The 24,867-nt window shown below is 40.4% G+C and overlaps 1 protein-coding gene across 6 annotated transcripts in view; it reads right to left on the bottom strand.

The window, feature by feature from the left end:
• Window positions 1-24,824, bottom strand: part of clip1a (CAP-GLY domain containing linker protein 1a) — a 29,743-nt gene extending 4,919 nt beyond the window's left edge. For 2 of the 6 annotated variants that reach the window (XM_061038936.1, XM_061038934.1), the window contains exons 1-22: window positions 24,673-24,824; window positions 18,515-18,817; window positions 17,432-17,997; window positions 16,239-16,363; window positions 15,931-16,147; window positions 15,627-15,824; window positions 15,442-15,533; window positions 15,153-15,213; window positions 11,855-11,959; window positions 9,687-10,595; window positions 9,378-9,494; window positions 9,238-9,295; window positions 9,031-9,114; window positions 8,745-8,901; window positions 8,037-8,202; window positions 7,028-7,243; window positions 3,109-5,499; window positions 1,389-1,526; window positions 1,134-1,240; window positions 872-992; window positions 713-765; window positions 507-527 (exon numbers count right to left, since the gene is read on the bottom strand). In XM_061038936.1, coding sequence (XP_060894919.1) covers window positions 507-527; window positions 713-765; window positions 872-992; window positions 1,134-1,240; window positions 1,389-1,526; window positions 3,109-5,499; window positions 7,028-7,243; window positions 8,037-8,202; window positions 8,745-8,901; window positions 9,031-9,114; window positions 9,238-9,295; window positions 9,378-9,494; window positions 9,687-10,595; window positions 11,855-11,959; window positions 15,153-15,213; window positions 15,442-15,533; window positions 15,627-15,824; window positions 15,931-16,147; window positions 16,239-16,363; window positions 17,432-17,997; window positions 18,515-18,602 — 5,990 coding nt within the window. In that variant the 5' untranslated portion in view covers window positions 18,603-18,817; window positions 24,673-24,824. The remainder of the gene's footprint in view (window positions 1-506; window positions 528-712; window positions 766-871; window positions 993-1,133; window positions 1,241-1,388; window positions 1,527-3,108; window positions 5,500-7,027; window positions 7,244-8,036; window positions 8,203-8,744; window positions 8,902-9,030; window positions 9,115-9,237; window positions 9,296-9,377; window positions 9,495-9,686; window positions 10,596-11,854; window positions 11,960-15,152; window positions 15,214-15,441; window positions 15,534-15,626; window positions 15,825-15,930; window positions 16,148-16,238; window positions 16,364-17,431; window positions 17,998-18,514; window positions 18,818-24,672) is intronic. The other 4 variants (XM_061038935.1, XM_061038938.1, XM_061038939.1 and 1 more) reach the window with 4 other exon arrangements.
• Window positions 24,825-24,867: the final 43 nt, after the last annotated feature.

Raw genomic sequence — 24,867 nt, forward strand, 5'->3', positions numbered from 1 at the left:
ACACTTCAAACTAGAGCAATACCGTTTAATCGGCCGATATCAGCAGCAGAGGGCGCTATATGGATAACAACAAGCATCATCACTCTCCAGAGCGTCAAGAGGTGACGCACGTACATGCAAAGTTACTTTCCACAAATGTGATCTAAATACTAAGTGTTTGATACATGCATTTGAGAGATCAACGAAATGAATGTGTTTATCTATACATATCTTTACAGATTGACGATAGATCTAAGACAGATATCGGCCAATATATCAGTATCGGATGTTTTTTCTCCGTAACATCAATATCGGTATTGGCCCTAAAAATTTCAAATCGGTCGGGCGCTACTTTAAACCTACAAACATTTGCACATGTGCATCTAATAGGAAGCCAGTATGAAAAACAAAGTGACAGTCTGCACTTGTTCCTAAATATCTGCTCACATATACAACATGTGTTTCATATATCTGGACTATAACGTGGTGTTGACAGACATCAGATGATACTATAAGGTGTGAAGTACCTGAAGGCGTTATGTGGCAGGCTTTGAAGGAAAAGAACAGCATGAAATACCGTTCCTCAAAAATGCACAACATATTTGCAGGCATTACACAGGTCGAAGAATGTTTCCCTTACAGGACAACTTACATTTAAGTATTTGTGGAATTGCAAAATTGTAAAAAAAAAGAAAAAAGCACATCAATCATGAATGAAAAGGCCTTCTCCTACCTTTGCTTCATCTCTTTCAGCTGTTTCTTGAGTTTGGAGTGCTCATCTTTGAGCTAGGGGGAAAAAGAGCATGGTCAGAAAATCGAAGGCTAAAACACAAAAATATCTGATGCTGTAGGTTGTACCACAAAGATTTAAAATAAAGACAAACTGTTGCACCTTGATGACGTCACTCTGGCCTTTGTGTTTGCTGTCCAGCTCCTGCGTCAGCTTGCTGTTGTCATCTTGCAGCGACTGCAGGGACTGTGTCTTCACAGAAACGGCTTCTTTGAGCTCCTCGCTGAACAAATGCAATCACAACAACATTCATCAAAGAAATCCGGATACATCTCAAAGACAACATGAAAGGAATTTCTTCTCCCATGTGTTTGGATTCAGTCTGACCCAGCCAATAGCAGCAGTGGAAACATGATAAACTCACATCTCCTGGCACAGACTCTTCGTCCTCTGAGTTTCGGTGCAAAGCTGCTCTTTCGATACATTCAGATCTTCTTGGTACTTTGAATTCTCTTCCTTCAATTGTTTGAGCTAAAAACAAAATGACAAACACATATGTGGTTACTACTAAAAGACACATACACAACAGATTCTACTTGATTCATTACTCTACAATGAATTTCTTGATTTGAGACACTTCACTGCAGTATTGTGACATAAGAAAAGTTCCATCTCTTACCTGAGTCTCCACCTCCTGCTTAGAGCTCCTCAGCTCCTTCAGCATCGACTCGGCTTTGTTCTTCTCCTGCATCAAACTGGATTTCTCTTTTGTCAGCTGTTCGAGAGCCTCAGCAGTCTTGCCAGAGGCCTCTACCGCCTAAACGGTGCATAAGCAGGTTATTTTCTGAGAACGCTTTTAAAATCACAAGAAGAAACAACACAAACTGAACTCAAATAACCATTTATAATCCATCATTTGACCTCAACCAATCATCGAATTTCATTTATATTTAATGAATTAGCTGCATGCTTAAGAGTTAGCCATCTAAATGACTGATTTAGACTAACTTCAATTGAATTCTGGTTGAGAATTACCAACACAAAAATTACACTGAGGAGGAAAACATTAGTTTAATATTGACAACACTACAACCTGTGGCCTCACAACGGATACTGAACTTTGAAGTAAAACTAGAGATAGGACTGTTTTTAGTGCTGGTGCTTTCAAGGCAGTCTCTGTGGGAGTTTCTCAAAAAGTTAAATCATGGTTGAAAACATCTGTTGTCATGGTTTCTCAAATATATCCATTCAGCTATGTTTTATTGTCCTGACTTGTGCAATACAACTATCAATAAACTGGTGACAAATATCAATACTTTAATGTTAAAATATGAATAATATGGCTCTGTATCAAAGGTTTCCCTGCCAATTTAATACTTCACTAATTTACTATTTCATAACTCCTTACTGTGAAGATGTTGACAGCGGGATAATATTAGACTGCAGTGAAAAAAAGTCAACATATTCAGCAAATTGTAGTGAATAATTACATCAACCTGCACTTTACTTTTTTATGGGTATTTAATATTATTTAGTTAATCAGATAACAGGATGTCAAATCAGGATTATCTATCTATTACCACAGAATCGCTGCATCGAGACATTATCGTTAACCTAAGCCACCAATCAAACTTAATATTGTATCGTGTATTTAGTTACACGGTGAGTCTCATCACTCATCAAGAAATGTGTCTTTTATGTCTTTGAAGTGAAATCACAAATGATCTCTTTTCTGCCATCAGGTCGAAGAAACAGGACTCTGACCTGGAAGAGGGTACGTTACAAAAAGAGCTAATGAAGCTCTTAACAAACTCCCATGTTTCTGTTACATGGGCTGCTGTGGTTACTGCTATGTGCTACTGCTTTTATTACATGTTCACCCATTTATGTGTGTATTCAGGCACCAACTGTGCAAGCTGTGACGGCAATAAAGTATTTTGTATTGTATATTTAGATCACTAAAACTTATAAATTGGACTGATTTATAAAGATGATGATTTGGACTGTAATAAAAAATAAATAAGGAAAGCTGATTTTAAAGAAATAAGTTGAGAAAATCCCACATCTACCTTTTGAGCAAAACAAAATAACAATGACGTTTATTGAAATACAAAAGCTAACACCATCAGCTGGTGAGTGTGATAAAGAATCTATTCAAGCTACATAATCATGAAACCAGAGACATTTCTTTGAATGTTAGATCACGTTATAAGCCCACAGGCCCAGGCTGGGAGCTAAGGGGAGTGACCAGCTGTTAGTGAATGGAAGATGAAAGTGAGATACGAGAATAAAAAGGAGAGGGAGACAAACCAGCGAGCATGCAGTGAGTATGTGATGTAGCCCCAGCCACTCTAAGGTGCTGTGTGTCAGTGATTACTACGAGGAGGGAGGAGGAGTACCTCAAGCTGCTTAGAAATGGCATTTTTGAGTTTGGATTCGAGCTGCCCGACTTGCTGGATGGCTTCATTTCTCTCCGCCTCGCAGACGTCTCTCTTTGCATGAAGTTCTGCATTATTGTTGTGCTGCTCTGCAAACTCATCCTTGTATCGGTTGACGTCAGCCTCTAGTTGTTTCTGGCTAGCATGCAACTTTTCTATCTCTCCAAGGAGTCTAGAGCGTTCGGAGAGCCAGCTTTCCTCATTTTGGTGAATGGAAGAAATATCTTGCTCCAATTTACATCTTCCGGCTAAGAGGTCCTCCTTCTCTGCAGTCAGGGAGCTCATCTGTTTGCCCATCTCCTCGAGCTTCGACAGCAGCTGCTCTTTATCTACTGTCAACTGACGACCGTCTTCTTCTTGCTGCTTCAGTTGTGTTTTCAATGCCTCCATATCGGCCACCAAAGACTTCTTCTGCTCATCAACATTCTTCAGGTTGGATGAGATCTCTTTGTTTTCTTGCGTGACACTGGACAACTTTTTCTGCAGCTCTTCAATTAGTTTGGAAAGACCGTCCTTGTCAGACATCACTTTACTCCTTTCACCAGACTCAGCCTTTAACTGGGTCTCCAGAAGGACCTTGGCCTCTGACACTGATTCAGTCTGACTTTTTAACTCCTGGATCTCCTGCAGCAGCGCCTGGTTCTCTTTCTGCGACGACTGAACTTTCTGTTCGGCTTCAGTCTGCAGTGTTTGCAGACGCTGACAATCCTTTGTGAGGTTTTCAACCTGTTGAACAAATTCTGAATGAGACTTCTCATAATCCTTTTTCAGTTTTGTCTGCTCTTGAACCAGGTCAGTTTTGTCTTTTTCAAGAATGTCAATGTCCGATTTTTGTTTCTGCAGTTCATTTTGTAGGTCCCTTTTTTCTTGCTTCAAAGATGTGATCGCTGCTTCCACCTCTTCATTTTGTCGTTTTGACTCTTCCAGCATTGTTGTTAAATTAGACTGTTCTTGATTACAGACAGCGTTCGCTTTGGAGAAACTGTCCAACTGGTCCTTGGTGTTTCGGATATCACTAGCTAGTTTATCCCGCTCGAGAGAAAGAGCAGTTTTTTCAGATATGATTTTTGTGTGTTTCTCTTCTAGTTCTGCCTTCTCTCCTGCCAAACGCTCGTAATCCATCTTCTGCTGCTCTAGCGCTGAATCCACGCTCATCTTTTCTTTTCTCACAGCATGAAGAGCCATCTCCGTTTCAGAATTCTGCTGCTGAAATGTCTTCTTCTCTTCTTCAAAAGATGAAAGTGCTTCTTTAAATTTCTCATTGGACTGAGACAACTGCTGTGTTGTGGCTTGTAGCTTCTCTTTTATGTCTTCTACCTCACTGAGGAGCTCTTCCTTCTCGTTGCAGACTTTTCTCTGGATTGCAAGTAGGTTCTCTTTCTCCTGCAGAAGGTGAAGCCTCTCAGAATCAGTCACCTGGCTGCTCGTCTTGAACTCCTCCAGCATCTGGGTCAAGCTCATTTTTGAGGCTTTGAGTTCTTCACATTCGCGGGCGGAGCTCTCCAAATCTTTCTTTGTGGCACTGAGCTTGTTCTGGAGCTCCTCCTTCAGGGTCTCCAGGCTCTTTATATCCGACGCAGCAGCACTGATTTCATTGGACATCTCTGACTTCTCTTTAGTCAGTGTTTCTGTGAGAGCCTGCAGCTGGGTATTCTTCATCGTGAGATCTTCTTTTTCTAAGTTCAAGGATTTAATCTTTTCCTGCAACTTAGCATTCTTTGCATCAAGAGATTTCTTTGCATTTCTGGCAGAATCTCTCTCTAAAATGAGATTGTCCTTCTCACACGTGAGCTTCGACTTGCTTTCATTGAGATCTTCTTCAAGGCGACTCCTCTCTTTGCAGGAATCTTCATAGTCCTCGAGGAGTTGCTTATTTTTAGCCTCAGTTTGCTTGATGTCCTGTTGATGCTTTAGCAGCGAGTCTTCAATCTTTGCATTTTTGCTTTGAAGCTCCTCAATCTGGGCTTGGTGTTCACCTTCAACATGTTTCAGTTTTTTGTTTTCAGTCTGCACCTCCTGAAGACAACTTTTGAGCTTCTCAAGCTCCTTGTCCAAAGAAACCTTTTCTTCATCTGACCGCTTTTTGTCGGTGAGTAGTTCCTCCTGAGTTTTGGATAGCTTATCTCTGGTTAATATGAGTTCTTCATTTTGGACTGAAAGCTCCTGGTGACTCTTCTCGAGGGCAGAGAGCTTCGTTTGCAAATCTGAGAGCTGTTTCTTCATATTGTCTTTCTCTGCCTTAACATCCCCAATCTCCTTACACCTTTTTTCCAGATCTAGACTCTGGTTTTCCAGTTTTTTGCGCAAATGTTCAACGTCATGCTTGGAGGAGTCAAGCTCAGCAGAAAGACACTGGGAAAATAAAAGATGAAGAAAAAAAAGAGGGGAATATGTATACAGCGAAAAAGTAAGATGAATCCAAAAATAAACCAAGCGCACATGGTCAAAAGTGATATGCATTTGGAAAGGTTAAGCTGCAGGGAAAGCTCAAAATGGTAAAAGTTCACTCAGCAATGATTTGAAAAAATACACCAAAGGCAGAACATTTTCACTTCAGCCTGCACTTTTTTCTAATACGTGATTTAATGACATAAACACTGACACTTTTGAATGGATCATAAAGAAAAAGTTTCTGCAGAGTCTCTGCATGAGTACTATCACTTACAGCGTTGTATTGAACTCTTACTTACACATGTATGAATTATTGTTATTTGATTCATTGAAATCAATTTAAATGAACAAAAATGTATTCTGTGTGTATAAATTATATGATGCAAAAAAACTCTTCTTTTGACTAGAAGTGAAAATGTTCTACTTTACTGAAACATCAGGCTAATAAATAATGCTAGCAGGGATACAGATCAACGAGAACTTGAAACCAACTCTTTGAATAAATAGCCAACTAGCCAATTAGATGACAACCAGGTATTTGATTCCAAACAAACCATTTCATTGGCTTTCACAACAACCAAACAATTCAAGAGAGTACATTTAAGAATCGTTTCATCACTTGTATCCCTGCTAGCATAAAAAGCCCCTGGCACCATGAAATACAGAGGTAAGTTAAAGAGCTTAATTGGCTTAATGTCAGGGGAAATGAGCGACAAAAAATAATCATTATGATGGTTATAAACGATGACAATGTTGTGGACCATGTAGACTTATTATGGATGCTAAAGGAAGACTGAGAATTTTACAGTTAGTGTTGTAGTAACAGAAATCGGTCTTGGTCTCGAGTCTCGGAATCCAAAGCATTTTTACATGGTACTGTCTCGGTCTCAGACTCTGGTTTATAAATCAAGACTGGTCAAGACCACCACTGAAAGACTATTTTTCATTTGTAGTCTGATTCTTTTCCCCCGGTTACGGCCGCAACCTTCCCGGTGTTAAGGACTAAGTGAGTGACACGCCCCCTAAACACCAGATGATGATTTTTCAGTGATAATTGTGGTCTTGTTCTTGTCTTGGTCTTGGTCTTGACTTGGTCTCAATCCCTAATGTCTGGGTCTTGTCTCGGTCTTGTCTTGGTCTCTGACCACTCTGGTCTCTGGTATGTCTTGGTCTCAGTTAGTGTGGTCTCGACTACAACACTACTTACAGTTCAATGTATTCTGCAGCAGAAATTTTGCAGTAAAGCTTGATTTCAAAGGCTGAATAACTATGCAGCATCTATACTATGTTACATCATTGATCGATGTCAAACATAATCTTTCATGACATGTCTAAGTGGAAATTTCCACGTACAAAAAGGATGGATCACCTTTTTTTCTGAGGAATTTCAAAGAATGAGTAATTTCATAGAGTAACCTTTTCTCATGAAACCATGTTGTAAACTCTGATTGGTTAATGTTTCTGTACTTTCGATGGAGTCTGTGCTTACCTGAGCTTGTTCCTTGTATGGCTGAAGCTCAGACACCGACTTCTCCAGCTCCTGGGTTTTGTTCTTTGAGGAGGTGAGCTCCTGCTTCAACTTGTCAACCTGACCTTTCAGCACATCAAGCTCCTTCACGTGGAGCTCAGAGGCTTCAGAGGTCGCTTTCTGGTGTGAGGCCTTCAGCTCCTCAACCTGAGTCTGACTCTGTTTAACAGTATTCTCCTGGAACATAGGGAAAGATATTCCAATAATAAATCACAAAAAAAAAAAATCATATTGATTCTCTTCTGGAAAAAAATCTATTAAAGTAAACCAAGTACACATGTTTTGTTGCCAGGAAGAAAATCATTGAAGTTACATTTTATCAGCGATTGCCTTCAGTGATATTTCTGGTATACATGCTGCCTCATCTTCACTGAAAGTGTTGAATTCAGTGTACCATGCTGTGTTGCAATTTGTCATTTTGCACACATCATTGCATCTTGTGAGAAAGGAGGTTTAACCTTCTTTGAAAACAGAAAAATGTGAATTGGTACATTTTATTTTATAAAGCCCTGCTTCAGGTTCTGAACTTACTCCTAAACTTTAATAGGTCATTCAACAAACTCCCTCCGTCTTTGGCAAAAGAGCTGTTGATTTTTTTGATTCCTCATTTGGTGTGGGTTACAGAATAACCTTAAACTACAGGATTTCATTAGCGTGGATGATTTTAAAACCAGGATTAAGCACCATTTGTCCAGTGTTAGTACATGTCTAACTGCTGAACACAACTAAATCTTTGATTCATGTCATTTCTGCCTTTTCAAACTGCTCTGTGTTTGGAATCATTTGCTGCTGTCTTGGCCAGGACTTCATGTAGAAGAGATTTTGTATCTCAATGGGAATGTTCCCGGTAAAATACAGGTTCAATTAAATAAAAAAAATACACATTTCAATCCACATTAACAGCTTTCTAAGTCTAGAAGTGCCTGAATTCTGCTTTTTTATGTTTCTATGACTTCCCAACAATACTAACCAAGTTTGTGATCTTCTCCTGAAGGCTGCTTCTTTCAGACTGATGTGTTTCTCTGGTGTCTTTCAGCTCCTGCTCCTTGCGAGATTGTTCCTGCTTGAGTTGTTCATCCAAGCGTGCCACATTCTCCTTCTCCTCTGACAGTTGACTCTGTAACTCCTCAAGCCTCCTGAGTGATGAAGGAAGAAAAAATATGTCAGAGTGAAAGTTTAACTGACAGGTTGGGTTACTAAAACAAAGATAAACTACGGCTTGAAAGAAAAACGAAAAAGATAATGATATTAACTTATCATAGAATATCGCCAAAAATAAGAATCTATTTTTGATAACATTGACTGTTTTGAGTTCATTAGACTTTAGAGTCACCACAGGGAAATTCCTTTTCACAGTGCTCTGTACCTCTGTCCTGAGGAAAGTAGGTGAGGTGGATGTTTAGTCGATGTTGTCGATGTGTCCTGTTATACGAATGTTTCAGTGTATGTAACGGCCCTGCTGTTGAGTTCTGTTAGGTTGGGTGGGTGTGGGGACAACAATTATTCTGCTAGCTATGGTTCTGATGAGTATGAGTTTAGCTCTGATTAATAAAACAATAGGAGAGGGAACAACTTACACAGAAACTGACCTAGCACTCACACTGGTCAAACAAACTGGACTTTGAGGGTGAAGCCTGCTTGGGCACATTACAGATTGCCTAGTGTGAGGGTGCCTTACCTTTCTTTCAGCTTGAGGTCTTCATTCATTTTGGTCAGCTGTACTGAACTATCACCAGTTGCCTTCATCATGTCTGAAATGTCATTTTCCAGCTTGCTTTTGTCCTGTGATAGCTGCTCAAGCTTTTCATCTGTGGCCTTCAGTTTCCTTTCCAGCCCTGAGTGAGAATTAAAAATCGGTTTGAAGGTTATTACTTAACGAAAAAGAGAAAAATACTACAGACAAAAACTATTACAGGCTTCTTAAAAATGTTTTACAAAGAAGAATACAGTTCAAGTGTCCTCACCAGAAAGCTGACTCCTGAGAGACTCGGATTCTGTGGTCAGGGATGTGCACTGCTCCTCTTTCTTACTGAGCTTCTCAAGTGTTTCTGTAAAATTAAGACATTACATTTCAAATCCTTGAATACTTTGTATGCTGGAAAAAGGTAAAATCTTATCAGAGGACAGGGACAGTTGTGAAGAAAACTATCTGAACTGCCTGTATCATTTACCTTGCATAGTTTTAGATGAACTAGTCTGCTGCTCTGTGCTTTCAGTCAGCTTTTGTTTCTGTGGGGAAAAAGACAGTTACTTCAATCCTAACTCAAAGGAAGTACTGTATGGATATCTAACATTACACTGAAAGCCTCACCAAGCCTCCGAGCTCCTCTTCCAGGGAGTCCTTCTCCTGCTGGGTGGTGGTCAGACTCTTCTGTAAAGAGAGCACTTCTTGCTGTCTGCTCTCCAGCTGAGAGCTCAATTCACTCACCTATATCACATGTCAAGGAAAACATACGGTGAATAAAAGAACAACAACAAACAGCAAGCTATTATGAACATTAAAACAAAACATTATCAAATGAAGGCTGATGATCATTCTCTTAGGATGCCATGCACTGAACACATCACACAAACCAAAAATAAAGGTTTTTAAAAAGTCAGTAGTTAAAGAAGAACCAACCTTTGCATCCTGGTTGGTTCCCTGGCTCTGAACCGCCCCTAACTGACTCTTCAGGGTCTCAACCTCCTGGTTACCTTGTGCTACCTGACTGCGCAGAGCCACCATTTCTGCAATCTGCTCTTTGGTTTCTTTCTCCTTATCTTGGGCCTCCTGCGCTGATTTCGCTTCTTTCTCCTCGAGCTCCTTAACCCTAATTTCAGCAGCATGAAGCTTCCCGAGAACATCCTCCATCTCCACAAGGTGCTGCTCTTCGGTTTTGTCCACACTGGACCGCAGTGAGTCCTCCAGTCGCTCCTTGTCCTCAGTCAAAGACAGCAGCTGTGCCTTCAGCGCCTGCTTCTCCTGAGTCCAAGCAGCAGCACTAGCTTGATGTTTGGATCCAGCCTCGTCTAGAGCCAACTGGTGCCCTAACTTCAGCTTCTCTAGAGCACTTTTAGTTTCTACAAGTTCTTCTGCCTGAGCTCCTGCACCTTTGCTGAAAGACAACTTCAGCTCCTCCATGGCTTGCTGGTGAGAGGCGACAGCAGACTCCAACTTGGACCGCCACTGATCAATACTTTCAGCATTCTCCTTCTCAGCTTGACTTAACTGCATCTGGAGCTGCTCCTTGTCACCAGAGATCTTTACAGATGCAGCCTGAATTTGGGCGACAGCCTCAGCGTGGCTCTTTTCTTGACCTTCTAGCTTCTCCTTATATTTAGCCAGCTCTTCTTGCTGCTTGACTTCTTGGGAAGCCAGCTGATCCCTCAGAGAGGTGATCTCTTCCAGAAGGGGAGAAAGAGCCGCGTTTGAGTCTTCAGAGCCCTGCTGGGTGCCGAGACGCAGCTGCAGGTCAGCTACTTCTCTTTTTCGCAGTGTAAGGTCCCTCTCAAGCTCCATAATACGGGATTTTTCTGACACTGTTGCAACCTTTGGAAGGAGAAATCTTGTAGTCAAAAACATGTCCAAATCTGAAATAATGAGCCTCAGTGTACTTACATAAGTGGGTAACAGTCTTAATCATACTTTACAGTATTGAACTAATGAAAATCTGATTGGGAAAATGCAGCTATAGATAACAAGGCACATGGTGATAACCCTAAATGATAATTATCTAGAGGGCATATAACTGCTGATCCTTAAATCAAGGTGTTATACTGACCTCTTGTGGTTAAAAAGAGTATGGTCCAAATAATGGAAGTGAACACTGAAAGCATGTATGGAGCTATAGGCAGTGTGTAGGACACTTTACAACTTCTAATAGACTCAAACATTTCATACTAATTTAATGTTCTGATAAAGGTATGAACTCAGGAAACCCCTCAGGATCATACCATGTTCCAATATTTGTTTATTAATCCAACTTAGTATCTATAAATATATTTATCTATCTAATTTAGGATTTATCATTTGCTGCTTCAAGTCAACATCTGAAGCTTCATCAGGAAAGTTGAATAATTTCTTACACGTCTCAACATTTTCTTCATAAATTAATTACACAAATAGAACTTGAAGAAGCTATCGCCCTCATCCTTGTGAAATAAATAAAATATATCCCAATAACCCTTAAAGCTAGAAAACCCTTTGGGAACACAAGGCGTAGAGGTCTGGGAGGGGGAGCAGATTTTAGACTAGCCAAACGCAGGGACACCAAATAAGCAGGACAAATGGATGCTGGGAAGGACTGGGGAAGTAGAACATAGGATAACTGCGAAAAATGATTGGCTGGGACAGAGGAGAAGTTTGTCTGTCTGGTTAAGCAGTGATACCAGTTAAGCAAGAGTGAGTTCAGATTTGTATCTTAGGGGGAAATAGAACAAGTAAAAGAGTTATCTTCCATAAAGAGGACAGAAGCGTGTTTATTTGAAGTACAACCTATGTTTTGAAAATAGATCCAAAATGTAACTGTAGCCGAATCCACAAATAGTGATGCTAATATTTATGCAGGATGGACTGAATCAAGCGTTTCAATAAGCCGTATACTTGAGTTCGATTATTATTTTAGAAGTATAATTTTCCTATGTAAAGCCCTTAAAATGCATTTGTAGGGTTCATCCACCATTAGCCCAAACAAAGCAAAAGATCCATTTACTGTTCGACACCTCTCTGTACCCCTTGCATATTTTTTTTGGCCACCATCCCAGGCCCTCTTATTCCAGCGCAGCACACTGCAGAGCAGAAATCATTACCCTAGTGTCTTCTAACTCTCTTTGGAGTTTCTCAGCTTTGGTCTTTTCAAAGAGCAGGCTCTGTTCAAGCTCCTTAATGTGGACATGCTCCAGTCTGGTCTGCGTCTGTTAGTAAACAAGGGGGAGAGGAAGAGAACACACCAGTGCCACCATCACATGCCAGCCCAACGCAGACAGAGAGGGAGGGAGGGAGACAGAGGAGAGGATGGATGGGTTTGGACAATGGAAATATGGATGTGTGTGTGTTTGTATGTACTGAATGTGTGTGTCTTCATGTATGAGTATTTGAGGTACCGGGTGGGAGCAAGGAGTGGTGGATGAGTGGAAATGGGAAGACACCCCATGCAGAACTTTCAGGCTGTGCCATAAACAGCTTCACACGGGGGAGTTTGTGACAGAATGGAGGACAAGCAGCAAAAGAGGGGGGGGGCATGTGTTGTGGATGTGAGTATGTTTTTGGAAACAGTTTGGACGTACTCATGCAAAATTGACACCTGGTGAATAAAGCACATTCATTGTTACCATCCATAGAAAGTTTTCAAATGTGTGTGAAGCCAGCAAGTCAGTTAATAAAAAATGAGTTCCCCACATCGTCGAGAGAAAGCAGTGATGGATGTTTCTTGAGCCACATACTTCATTCTGAGCTCACTGCAGTTTGTCACACAGAGGATATCTGCTGTTAGAGTTTCAGGATTTATCAACAGAAATCAGATTTAAAGATCATTCTTTGCTTTTAATTGATTATTTAGCCAATCATTATGTCTTGATAAAAGTGTCTAAAGAGCATAATCAATACTCTCACTGCTTTCTCTCTTTGGGTGTTAGGCCATTGTCCACACTGTGTGTAGGCAAGTAATATAACAGAAACCACCAGTGATCAGACCATCATGTGCAGGATTGGTGACCAACTTTATAGAAATCAGTCTGAATACAAGAGCATCTCAGGAAACAGAAAGGATTCCCATCTGACTCCTTGTAACGTGTGTGATGAATAAGGGCTTGTATGGAAACTTATGAAAGCATTTCTAGACACAATTTTGAACTACATGTTACCGAATATATATTGATGTAAAATTTTAAACGTTATGCCAAAGATCCCATTATCAAGTCAGAAAGCTTTAAATAGGTTGTTTTTTAGTTTTTAAACAGGGTTGTATCAGGTACTTAATCAATAGTAAGTGTATCACTCAAAGGAGATGACTGTCAGCAGATCTAGGGGGTCTAGGTCAGGGGTTCCCAAACTTTTCAGCCCCAATATAACGGAGCTAGAGACTGGGGACCCCCATTGTCCCTGGAGGTGGCTTAAACATTGAACGTTGCGCACAGCCACGCACACTATTAGGCCTATCCAAACACTGCCATTAGAACACCATACAATAATACATTAATATATTATTTTTGTAATTTATTGTAAGAAACTACTTTTTGGTATGTATTTTCACAATAATGGGTAAAATATGCATTTTTTTATGTCTATGGAAAGAATCTCGCAACCCCCCCTAACAGTGTCTTACGACCCTCCAGGGGATCCCGACCCCCACTTTGGAAACCACTGGTCTAGGCTTTGCAACATTGCAGCTTTGATCACTAGGTCCATGAAATTTTGCTCACTTGGAGTAAGGGTGCGTTATATTCAGAGATGTTTTACTATTTGTTGACGCTACACACACATGTTCCTCCATTTCCATCTCCTGTGGGTAAAACACTTTCAATTGACAAGTATCTCATACAACACAACTTCAAAAACACCAAACTTACTTTAACTTTACTTTAAGTCTTCAAGGCACAATCTGATATTTGTAATTGTATTGTCTCACTATGAACTGATATACTACATTACACATTACCGGTATATAATAAAGATGATAAGAATGTGATTAATAAATGCATTAAATCTTGCAGGTCATTTTCTGGGTGCTTTGGATTTAGAAGTATTTTATACTTTTATACTGTTCATTGTCAATGGAGTAGGTATGAGTTAAATGAAGCCTGGCAGATCGGTCTTTGTATATAATTACATTTCATTTCTTAAGTGTTATTCCTCTTTAGCTGCTGAGGGGGAACAGAATACAGGTCTGTGACTGGGCAGTGAAATGACAAGGGAGCATCTCTAGTGGTTCCATGCTGGGCACTGGACCAACATGAAAGACGAGGACGAGAAGGAGGAAGAAGCAATAACATCACATCACTTAACAGGGAGGCACTGAGGGTTACAGCACAACATTAGTACACCTTCAACAGCTTGAAGTCAACAAAGCACTTTTTTTAGTTGGGCCCATTGTTGTTGTTGTTGTTGTTGTTGTTGTTGTTGTTGTTGGTGTATTTCAAGCTGCATGCAAGTTTTTTAATAAATCCACAGCTGTGAGTTAGAAATTATCTGTTAGTTTACACATTAAAAAGAATATAAAGGGATATTCTAACCCTGTAGCCCTCATTTTTTTTACATCTATTTAGAGCTTGGATGCCTTCAGGATAATTGAGAGGATCCCTGTGTAGAACTGTGGAATAAATGACAAATCCTTTGATCAGATATTAGCGTAAATACCACTTTGCACCAGTACTTTGCATATCATCTAACTATGGACGAGGACATGAACCACCTGAAAAAAAAAACAGAGCCTACGGTATTAAACTGGTGTATAATTATTTGCAAAGGAAAAAGCAGGTTTTCAGAACAATGCCACCAGTTTTCATTAAACTAGCACCATGATGTTTTTTGTACCCTAAAATGTGACTTAAATAGATAGCCAAATGCTCTGGTGAAGAGTCACTTAACCTTTAATTATCACATTGATATTTAGCAGGCTTTCCATAATACAACATTAAAATATGCCAGTTAAAAAGACGATTAGAGGTTTTAGTGGCCTCGTGGATATCAGGTTTTGGTATGTATCTATTCTGGATTCAGATGAGGCCTGGCACTGTCGTCAAAGGCACAGTGTTCGTGCAGCACTGGGTACATTTGACAGCACATCATCTAATGCAAGATGAAGTCAGTATCAAACTGCCCATGCAAACATGGCTACTGGGACTGCAGAGGGGCAGGCTTATACTGCTAACAGTAGGCAGAGATAATGCAAATTATTTGTCAAGAGCTCTGCAATCCTAAATTGTATTGGACCTGCATCCATGAGGACAGAATAAAGTAGAGAAAAGGTAAATCACTTAATTGTTAAAGGACATTGGACAAGGTTCATGTATGGTAAACTTGAATCTTGATATGGAACCTTTTATAAACACAAACTGTAAAAAAAGAAAACGATACTTTCAATAGTATGGATCTGTGTTGTGGTTTTACCTCCAGGTCTCCTTTGGTAATGCAAGCTTCCTCTACGCGGAACTGAAGGTCCTCCACCTTCCTATTCAACAGAAAAAAAACAATATCAATAAAACATTCACTGTGCTTTCAACATAACTGGGGAACTAATTGCATTGAACTACAATGACCTGGAGCCAGGTTAAGCCGACTTAAGACACAGAGCTTTCCCTAATGATTTTATAACTCTGTAATAGTATAACAGCATCATGATCTAAGCAGCCAATTTACTGTAAATACCAGTGTGTGTTTGTCAAGTCACAGTCCTTACCTACGCTCCTCCTCCAGCTGATTCACCAGCTCCACTTTGTCTTTGTCTGCAGCTTCTACCAAGGCACGTAACTGGTCCATCTTAGCCTCCATCTTTAACAGAGAGTTTGAAATCAGACTAAATGTATAGATCCTAATTATGATGGTAATTTTTATGGTTAATTACTAAACCCTTGGCTAGCTGACCTGCTCCTGATCGACTCTGAGAAGGCCGATTTCTTGCTCCATCTCTCCGGCGTGGCTGGTCGCCTTGGCAACCTCTGCTCTTTCCATGTCCCTCTCAGCCATCAGCTGCTCAATGTGCTGCTGCTTCTCCTTCAGAGCCTCCTGCAGGGCCGTGGTGCCCGAAATCTTACGATTGTAGCGTGATGATGTCTCTGTTAACTATGGAAGAAGAGAAAACAAGCAAGGCCAAAATGATGATGTGAGCACAACATTAAAAACAGACTAGATCAACTTCCTGAAATTGTCGATACTAAGAGTGTCTCACCAGGCCTGTGCGACTGGGCTTTGCGCTGACTGATGATGTCACAGAGCTCATGGTACTGATGGAGGAGGCACTAGGGCTGCGCTTTAGCCCTGTCGGTGTGGCCACCACTTTTCGTACTGTTGTTTTTGCTTTGGCTGGTGTGGTGGAAGGGAAGCCAATGCGTGTGACTTTATGCACAGGAGCAAATAAGCCATACCTGGGCTGGCACTGGAAATATCTGGGGAAAGATAATTGAAGTCTTGGTATATAACTGATTGACAGGAATAACAACTATCTTCAGTTCTTCACTGATCTGTTTGCTTTAATACCTTGTGCCTGCAACTGCCCCATCATTCTTTCCTAAGGGCTCATCCAACTCCACTCCGCACCACTCGCCTTTTGCAAAATCTGTTTCTCCAAGGAAACGTACCACTCCTGCCTTTGTACCACCAACCTAGGAAGAAAACAACACAACATTAGCCAACTTTTAATCTTCTCAACTGATAAGAGAGGCCTAAAGAGTAATCAGCTTTGACTGGTAATAAACCCTAAGTGAGATAATTCCATCAAAGAAACAGAATCAAACATGTACCAGCTATTAATAAAATGTTACCAGACGTTAAACATGAGAAACTGAAGGTGTATTAAAGTTTATTTATTTTAATTATTATTATTTTCTATACTGTAAAGCTTCATGGCTGAAGAAAAGAGATGGGAAAAACAAATCTGTAAGGGTTCCTGCACACTCTGGGAAACAACTACCAGTGCATGTGTACATAATCTTGGAAGCCAAGCTCTTGTCCATGCAGTATCCCAACATCAAAGTGGGTCCCGTGCACCAGTCTACACCAAGCACAGGTGAAGGATCATGTGAGGAAAGCACAAACGCATGACTGTTCTTGGTTTAACCTTTCATACTTGGCTGCTGTGTGTGTGTGTGTACTGTGCAGATGTGCAGTTATGTTATACTGATCTTGGTAAACATGTGGGCTTTCTAATTACAAGATTGTTTTGGAAGAGGGGGTGGGATTTGATTGGGGTTCCCATAGCCAATTGGACCAATCATCAACATGGAAAAAAGAGTGTTGCTTGTGCAAAAAGTAATGTTTCAAATTCTGCTTGATCCGCACGCAAGAAGCAAAATGTAATTTTAGAGGGTTGGACGCAGACATGTGATAGCTCGGCCCGCTGCAAGAAGCATGCAGTGGATTATGGAGGAGGGAAAGTGCTCCTAAAGATATTATCAATCCAGCAGGACTGCACACAACTGGATTGATAATATCTGTTTACAAAAAGGTGGAAGTCTGGTGACATAGAGTGGCCATGTTTTATATGATAACTACTCAAAGGTTACTTCACTGGAAAGGAATAGGTTCTCATGAGACTTTCAATCCGTCATTTTCCATGCTAATCTAAATAATGCTAGGACACAAAGGTTGAATATTTGGATCTGTCACTTTGCTGAAACATCCAGAGGAGAGAAGGGTTTTTCTTTTTGTCATATAAAGTGAACAAACTTTACCAGTACTCTATCGCCCATCTTCAGTTCCCGTTCCCCCTTCTTCACTGATCCAGTCTCCGAGAGGTTGGACACAGATTCACTGTTTGTGCGTGCGAGGTTGGAGGATGGTGTAGCCGGCGTAGCTGGTGTAGCTGCTGTGGCGGTAGAGGCCTTCTTGGTTGCAGTTGTAGTTGGTAATGCTGATTTGGTGGCAGGTGTATGTGAGGCCACACTACCAACCGACGGAGTGGGAGATGAAGCACGGGAGGGTGGTGCTGTCTGAGTTCCATTAGCCTCCCCTTCAGTGAGAGACAACTTGGATGGACGTGTGAATATTCCTCGTAGTGCTTCACACTGGAAGTACCGCACCCCTGCCACCGACCCGTCATTTTTCCCAATTGCCTCATCGAGTACAATCCCTGCCCATTGCCCCGGGGCAAACTGTGTCTCTCCCAAAAACTGGATGTAGCCGGGCTTATTCCCATTCACCCATACTCGATCCCCAACCTGGAAGTTCTCGCCGCCGCTCTGGTCATCTCCTCCACTGGCACTTGCAGCTGATTTGTCTGACGCAACTTTAGCGCCTGCTGAAAAATAATGGAGGAGATTTACGCTACTTTTTAAAATTCCAGAAATATTCCCCCTCATTTCAGAAAAGCTTGACTCAACAGTTTTTCCATAAAGCTCATTGTTTGGTGAGATATTCGTATAGAAGCAGTGATGCTGAATCTTAAAACCTGTGTTCAGCTCACACCAAGGTCGGTCTCCTACAGTTTTCTGATACAAGATAACATGACTTGTCAGTGTTTATATTTGATCAATTATTTGATTTATTAACATACTTGTTAAATGGTTTTGGCTGAAGCTTCTAGCCAAAAACTGTAGCCTGAATACACCATTACACAAATCAAAAACAGGTCAAATATATAGATGTGTCAAAACAAGTATAGAGAAAGTGTCACACAGCATTTAGTCACATTCATATCCCTTATAATAAAATAACATTTTCCAAGCACCACAAGTAATAACAAATCAGCTGCCTATGGAGATTCATGTGTAAACAGTTGCAATGCCTCATTGCAAGTTTGAAAGGAAGATAGTTACCTGTGCCGGGGTTGGTCTTGGGGGCTCCTGTCCCAGGTTTAGTTATCTTGCTGGGCGCTTTGATCCCTGTGGGCTTAGCTGTGCTCATGTTTCCTCCTGTGATCTGTTAGACCAACAAGGCTTGTGTCCGGCAGTGGGTACAGACTGACCCCAGACCATGAAAACAACGGGTTGCAGCTCTGTTAGGCAAAGTTGTTCTCTCCGCACCAAAATAAAAAACGAATATAGAAAATAAATGTTTAACAAAAAAGTAAAACAGGAAAAGGGAGAAGGGAGGAAAGGGTGCTGCTCACGAAAAGGACCCTGTTTGGAGACAAAAAGGGAAAAGAGACATGTTAACTCGACTGTGTCTCTACTCAGCACTTCAGATGATTGCCTCTGATTCTGCTGGGGGTTGCACACACAGCAATAATCTAATTTTGAACTAATAAATGGCTGGTACAGTTATGGCTTTAAGACATGTTCAGTGACATTGTGTATGGTGGTGCTCTGTTAATGGAGGAATTTTGTTTCTGTTATGACAACAAGCTCCTCAGCACACTCCACGTCACAGTTAGACCTAAAAATACCTTGTCAAAGGCCAACCGATATGCAGTCTATGTCACAGCCATCACGAACTTGCTAACGGCTTATCATCTGCGACCTTGACCACAAAACGCACGGGAAGTACCTACCACAAACAATGTCTCACTCAATCTATCAATCAGGCACATAAAATCGTGTAAATCTGGTTGGCAGCTTTTTCTAAAACAGGATTACAGTACAAACAAGACCACCACCAGCAGCAGCGGATTATCCTCTTTGTCAGATTACCTCACCACAGAAACTGATTGGCCGAGTGTACTAAACACGTTCCCCATGTTGTTGGCAGTTTGACAAATGACTGAGTGTGGGTTTTGGACGGTTTTTAGAAATCCATTTCCTTCATCAATGACATGAAAAACAATAGAAAAACTACTGACAAAAATCTGGGTTGGATCAAACCCACAAACTCCCCGCAGAACAGGTGCACGGAAAGCCTCAAAAGCCAAGTAGGGTACTAGATTGTGTGACCACAATCAGTGAAAGCTTACTACACACACGCAGCCTTAGGGTGTGATGAGCTGCTTTGTGAGCAAACACAGAAATGTACAAACATGCCATATTGTAAATGTACATTTGGTAAAACAGTATGTGATTAATAAGCACATACTGTAATGCATCTACATAGCATCATTGTGACCAAAGGGTATTCAGTTTACTGAATATGTTCTTGGATTGACTGTGATTTTCAGCTCTGTTAGATAATAACAGAGAGCTGTTTTTAGGGGGAGGGGGGTAATAAGGGTCTGTAACTAAATAACTAAACTAAAATAGTTTTCAGTTACACTCAATATTCAAATTGACTAAATCTGTGCTCTTTTCCATGACTATTGCCACAGGTCATGACTGTACAGAAAATGAAATGGCTATTAGATTATTTCAAGAAAAATGACTTCATTATTTTCTGACCTTAGCACAAACAACAATTATAAATGCTTTCATGTCCTGGGGCAAAATAACAAATGTTTTCAAAGAAGAGGGTGCTGGATCAAAAGCTTGGACTTCATTCTCCCTTGAAATCTTACTTAAAATAAAGAGAAGACATTTTGAAAGATCAAACCAACTAATCAACTTCACATCTCCTGCAAAGTTAAACTGATTTTGAGTAAGCTTTAAGGCAGCCAAGACACATGACTTCACACAGGGTTGAAATCTAATACAGAACTTGTCACACAGCGTCAGCATACCTTTCATGCTTTTAAGGGACTAAGAGCTTCAGTATGTAGCTTTACCAAAAACCAAGAAGAAACAAACTCTGTCACACACACACCCTCTATTTATCTTTCTCAGCAGTGAATAAAGGGTGGCCATCAGAAGGCAGCGACCTAGTTCAGACTCCTTGTTCCAGTTTTCTCCCGCTGTGACTTTGAATGATACTGATTAGAGCCCTCAGGTCAAGAGGAGGCCAGAGAAAGAAAGGGTCTTGATGCCTGAAGGCTACGCAGCTGACATTAAAGTCACACAGAATAACCTATACAGTATGTGACATGAAATCTTATCAATATCTATTCCAACTGAGGGACACGCCTGTGTAATAGGACAAGTGTTTGTAAAAAAAATCATATGCATTTTGATCTTTTGGTAGAGCACCACCAGGCTTAACTAAGACTATCCCGTAAACATTTAAAGAGGATGTTTCATCTCTGATTGGTGCGCCAGAGCAGTCAGCTGAAAATGATCCACTTAGTCTGGAGAATTTCCCACTGCAGTAGTGTTAATCTTTAGCCAGACTCTTACTCTAATCTGAATCTAGGAAGAAAGCCAAATGACAATGTTTTGCAGAAGTTTAAATAAATGAATGAATCCTTCCTAAAAAAGTAACACTCTTAAATAGACTAACTGTGTTCAGTCCTAAGATATACTCAAATACCTCTGTGTAGTCGGGTTTTATTGTTTTTCTTTTATAAATACACAAATGGAAATGTGTAGAGGGAAGCTTGTAAAACAGAACTGAGATTTGCTCTACTTCTCAAAATGAAAGCGAAAACATAATCAGCTTCCCTTTTGGTAATGATGGACGCTTTAAAAACTCGGGTCAATCCAAGCAGTGTATCTTAACAGCTTGGTCATCCAGCATGCTGAAAAACTTCAGACAGAATACAACTGCAGATAAATATCTGTCTAACACTTCTACATGGATAACTAAAACTGACTAGGATATTCACACCCTTTATATGTTTGTTGAGAATATCTGCTGACTGCAGGAGTGTAAAACCACATATGATACAGACGTCAGCTGAATCTGTGTGCAGGTTTTGTAATAACAATTCAAACTCTCCTTCCATGTCAGCCTCCCAAGTATTTGTCAACTGATGTGAGGGTGTCACTGGTTACACAAGCCAATGGGCCCTCAGTCCAAATTGCTTTGCAGTTGTCTAATATTAGCCTCTGACATCAAGAATATCAAACCATAAACAGATCTCCTTGAAATGTTTTCACAGCAAGTCCAGCTGTGACTCAGTGGATGATGTCTACAACCATCCCTCTGAATTATTATTTAACACAGAGCAAGTGGACCTTTTTTTACCGCTTTGTAAAACTGTAAACATACTGTAGGTAACTCTGGACTGGGGAGACAAAAAAGTATATTTAACTTTTCTTTTGAAAAGGTTGAAAAAAGTACATATTTATATCACAAAAAAAGTGTGCATTCAATAATGTGACCCTCCTCCTGACCTTCTTGTTTTTGCCCTCACAAGGCAAAAGCAATCTCTGGTTTTTCCTTTTTGAGGAAACATCTGCTGGGAGGCTTATGTAGGCCCCTGCTAAGACACAGAGGAAGGTGGAGAAAAGCAGCAACAGGACATATCCGCAGAGTAAGAAGCAGAAGCATCCTGCGCCTAATCTCTGTGTGAATAATACTGGATCACCTGTTATTTAGTACTCTTGTCTACACACAGACAAATACTTTAGAGGCAGTATAAATAAACAATGCTCTTTCCACCACAGATGCTGACTCTTACAACTGCTCCCAGACACAACAGAGACCAGAAATTATCTGATACACAAGACAAGTCAAAGTTTCCAATGTGACCCCAATGTCAATTACAGCAACTCTTTCTATTAGTGCCACGTTAAATTTAGCGTTTCTTCAATAAAAAGAGCAACAGTTTTTGTATTTTGATTGTAATTGTAAAACCATATATAATGGTTTCCAATCCATTGGGCTGTAATCAACTTATACAGCACATTTGCAATAATAGCAATAAGTAAGGTATTGTACCTGCTTTTTGTAACATAACAATAATGCTAAAAGCTTTTTGTAATGTTAACAGACAAAGAGTAAAGTTTTTGTAAAGTGTCTCGAGATAACACTTGTTATGAGTTGACGCTATACAAATAAAAATTGATTGATTGATTTGTATTTATGTCATGCAAGAGAGAGAAAGACAGTCTACCTCATCGACAGCTCTCAATCTGTTAGCTAGTTTTTATTTTATCTGATTTAAGAATAAACTCACTACAATGTCAACAGCAGGCAACATAATGGGCAAAGCCCCAAAACCTGTCTGAACTATTTATTGATAGAACAAGCTAGACAGTGAGGAGTATCCTATCAGACAAATCTCCTCCTCTCTTCTGCCATTTGAGCCTCTAAACTCAGGGAGGCATAATGGAGTTAACATGTATTTTACTTAACATGTATTTAACCCTTTGACTTCCACACTAAGAAATCCATTTGCAAAAAAACATTTGCTGGTAAAATTGTGTTCCTGCCTCTTCATTAAGCAACATTTCAGGTTATATTTTTCAGATTACCAGATCAGGAAGCAGATATGCAGGTCAACCAGCTGGTTGATTTGCCTGTTTAGGGTTACTTTGGGCATGAATGGATTAATTTCATTTCTGCAACAAAATGTTTCGTTTTTTCATATATAAACATCACAGAGAGTAGAACGTAAAGCTTAACCTATCATTTATTTAACAAATTGAATGAGTATGCGATAAACATTCTTAAACCTTACAAATTGACTGATGAGATCAAAACCAAAACCATGACATAAACTGTTTTTTAATGTGTAATGTTTCGCTGCTTTGTTCTCTGTCTAATTGACTGCCTGAATGTTTTTTATGATGCTATATTATCTGGAGAGCCTGAGGCAAATTTCCACATTTGGTGGACAATAAGGATGTACTCTTCTATTATATTCTATTATATTCTAGTCTATTCTCAGAGGTGAATTCTCATTGGCTGGCCCCCGTCTGTGGAATCAACTGCCTCCCTCCATCAGACAAATCAACTCGTTAAATTCATTCAAATCAAAACTCACCTCTTTTCCCTGGCATTTAAAACAAGTTGAAACAGACCCCATATATTGACCTTAGGTATGTATCTGTATGTACGCATGTGCATGTAGGTATGCAGGTATGTGTTTGTAATAGGTATGTATACTACATGTATATATGTATGTGCATATATAAATATATATATATACATGTGTGTGTATTATGTGTATGTATATGTATGTATGTGCATATGTATAGATTATTATTATTTTATTTATTTCTTTTACGCATTGCCTGTAAAGCACTTTGGTCATGTGAAGCTGTTTTTAAATGTGCTATACAAATAAACTTGATTTGACATTCTAGTCTAACTCTCCCACAATTGTAAGCCATTGTCTCACACATCCTGAGCTTAATTCCTACCGTTCAAATAAATCCAAAGACTAGCAGAAACACATAGACTGGCAGGTCATCAAAGCTGAGGTAATAACAATCAATGAAAACAAGTTAAACTGCCCTTCAGTCTCCAGTTAAAAGGCTCGATCATTAATGCCTCGGTCACACCTTTAAAACCGCAAAACTGTCATACGCAGACTCGACTGTAGCACGGCAGCTTGCCTGATAAATACAAGGTGTTCCTGAGCTGTTATTAATATTATCCTGTGCAATGGGTCAACGAAATGGCCCAGTAAACGAAGCCTACCTCGCCCCTGTCAACGCTATCTACTAGCTAACGGATTGAGAGCTGTCGATGAGGTGGCACATCTGGAAAGGAGTAACAAAACCATGTCAGATAACTCACCTTCCTCACTAGCTTCCTACACGTTTCTGGTGAGCTAATGTCTCCGTTTAGGATGAATTACAGCGTGTGTACGTACTTCCACATGTTCAAAACACCAGAATAACCTGTCCACTGACCACTGTCGTAAGCATGGAAGTGTGAAGCAAATTCCACTAGACCAAAAAGTCTCAGCAATGTCACGGAAAATCCAGCAGGGCACACTGCTGCTACAAGTTAAGAGTCGGCAAAACAAACTGTTAAAGATCAGATCACCTGAAAAGATACCGCAATAACGAAGTGTGTCACCTCCCCGGATTAAACGAATCCCTGTTTGTTATCACGGTAAGTACAGACGTGATTAGTTGCTAAGTAACGTTAGCAGGGAGACCCCGTGCATTACGGTCAGGATCCAGGAGAAGGGCTGGTTAGCTAGTAAGCTAACTTAACACCTTAAGTAACGTCCACACACCACCTGTACAACTTTCACCTTTACGTTGAGCTTCCGGGTTTATCAGCGGCGAAAATGACCAGCCAAGTTTGAGGAAATACATGACCACACAATACTGACCTGATGTGTTTATTTCCAGCATACGTCTTGTGAGTAAAAAATGTCACAGCTAGCGGGCTAAAGAGGAGAACCACGACGACGACGACGACGACTACCCGATCAGACCCAGCCCAGCGCACTGCCCAACGGCCGGGAGGAACGTCAACGGTTGGTGCCGACCAAAGATGGTATGTTGAGCAAGATGACTCACTCCCT

The sequence above is a fragment of the Labrus mixtus genome, chromosome 5 (genome assembly GCF_963584025.1).
Source record: "Labrus mixtus chromosome 5, fLabMix1.1, whole genome shotgun sequence".
NCBI lineage: Eukaryota > Metazoa > Chordata > Actinopteri > Labriformes > Labridae > Labrus > Labrus mixtus.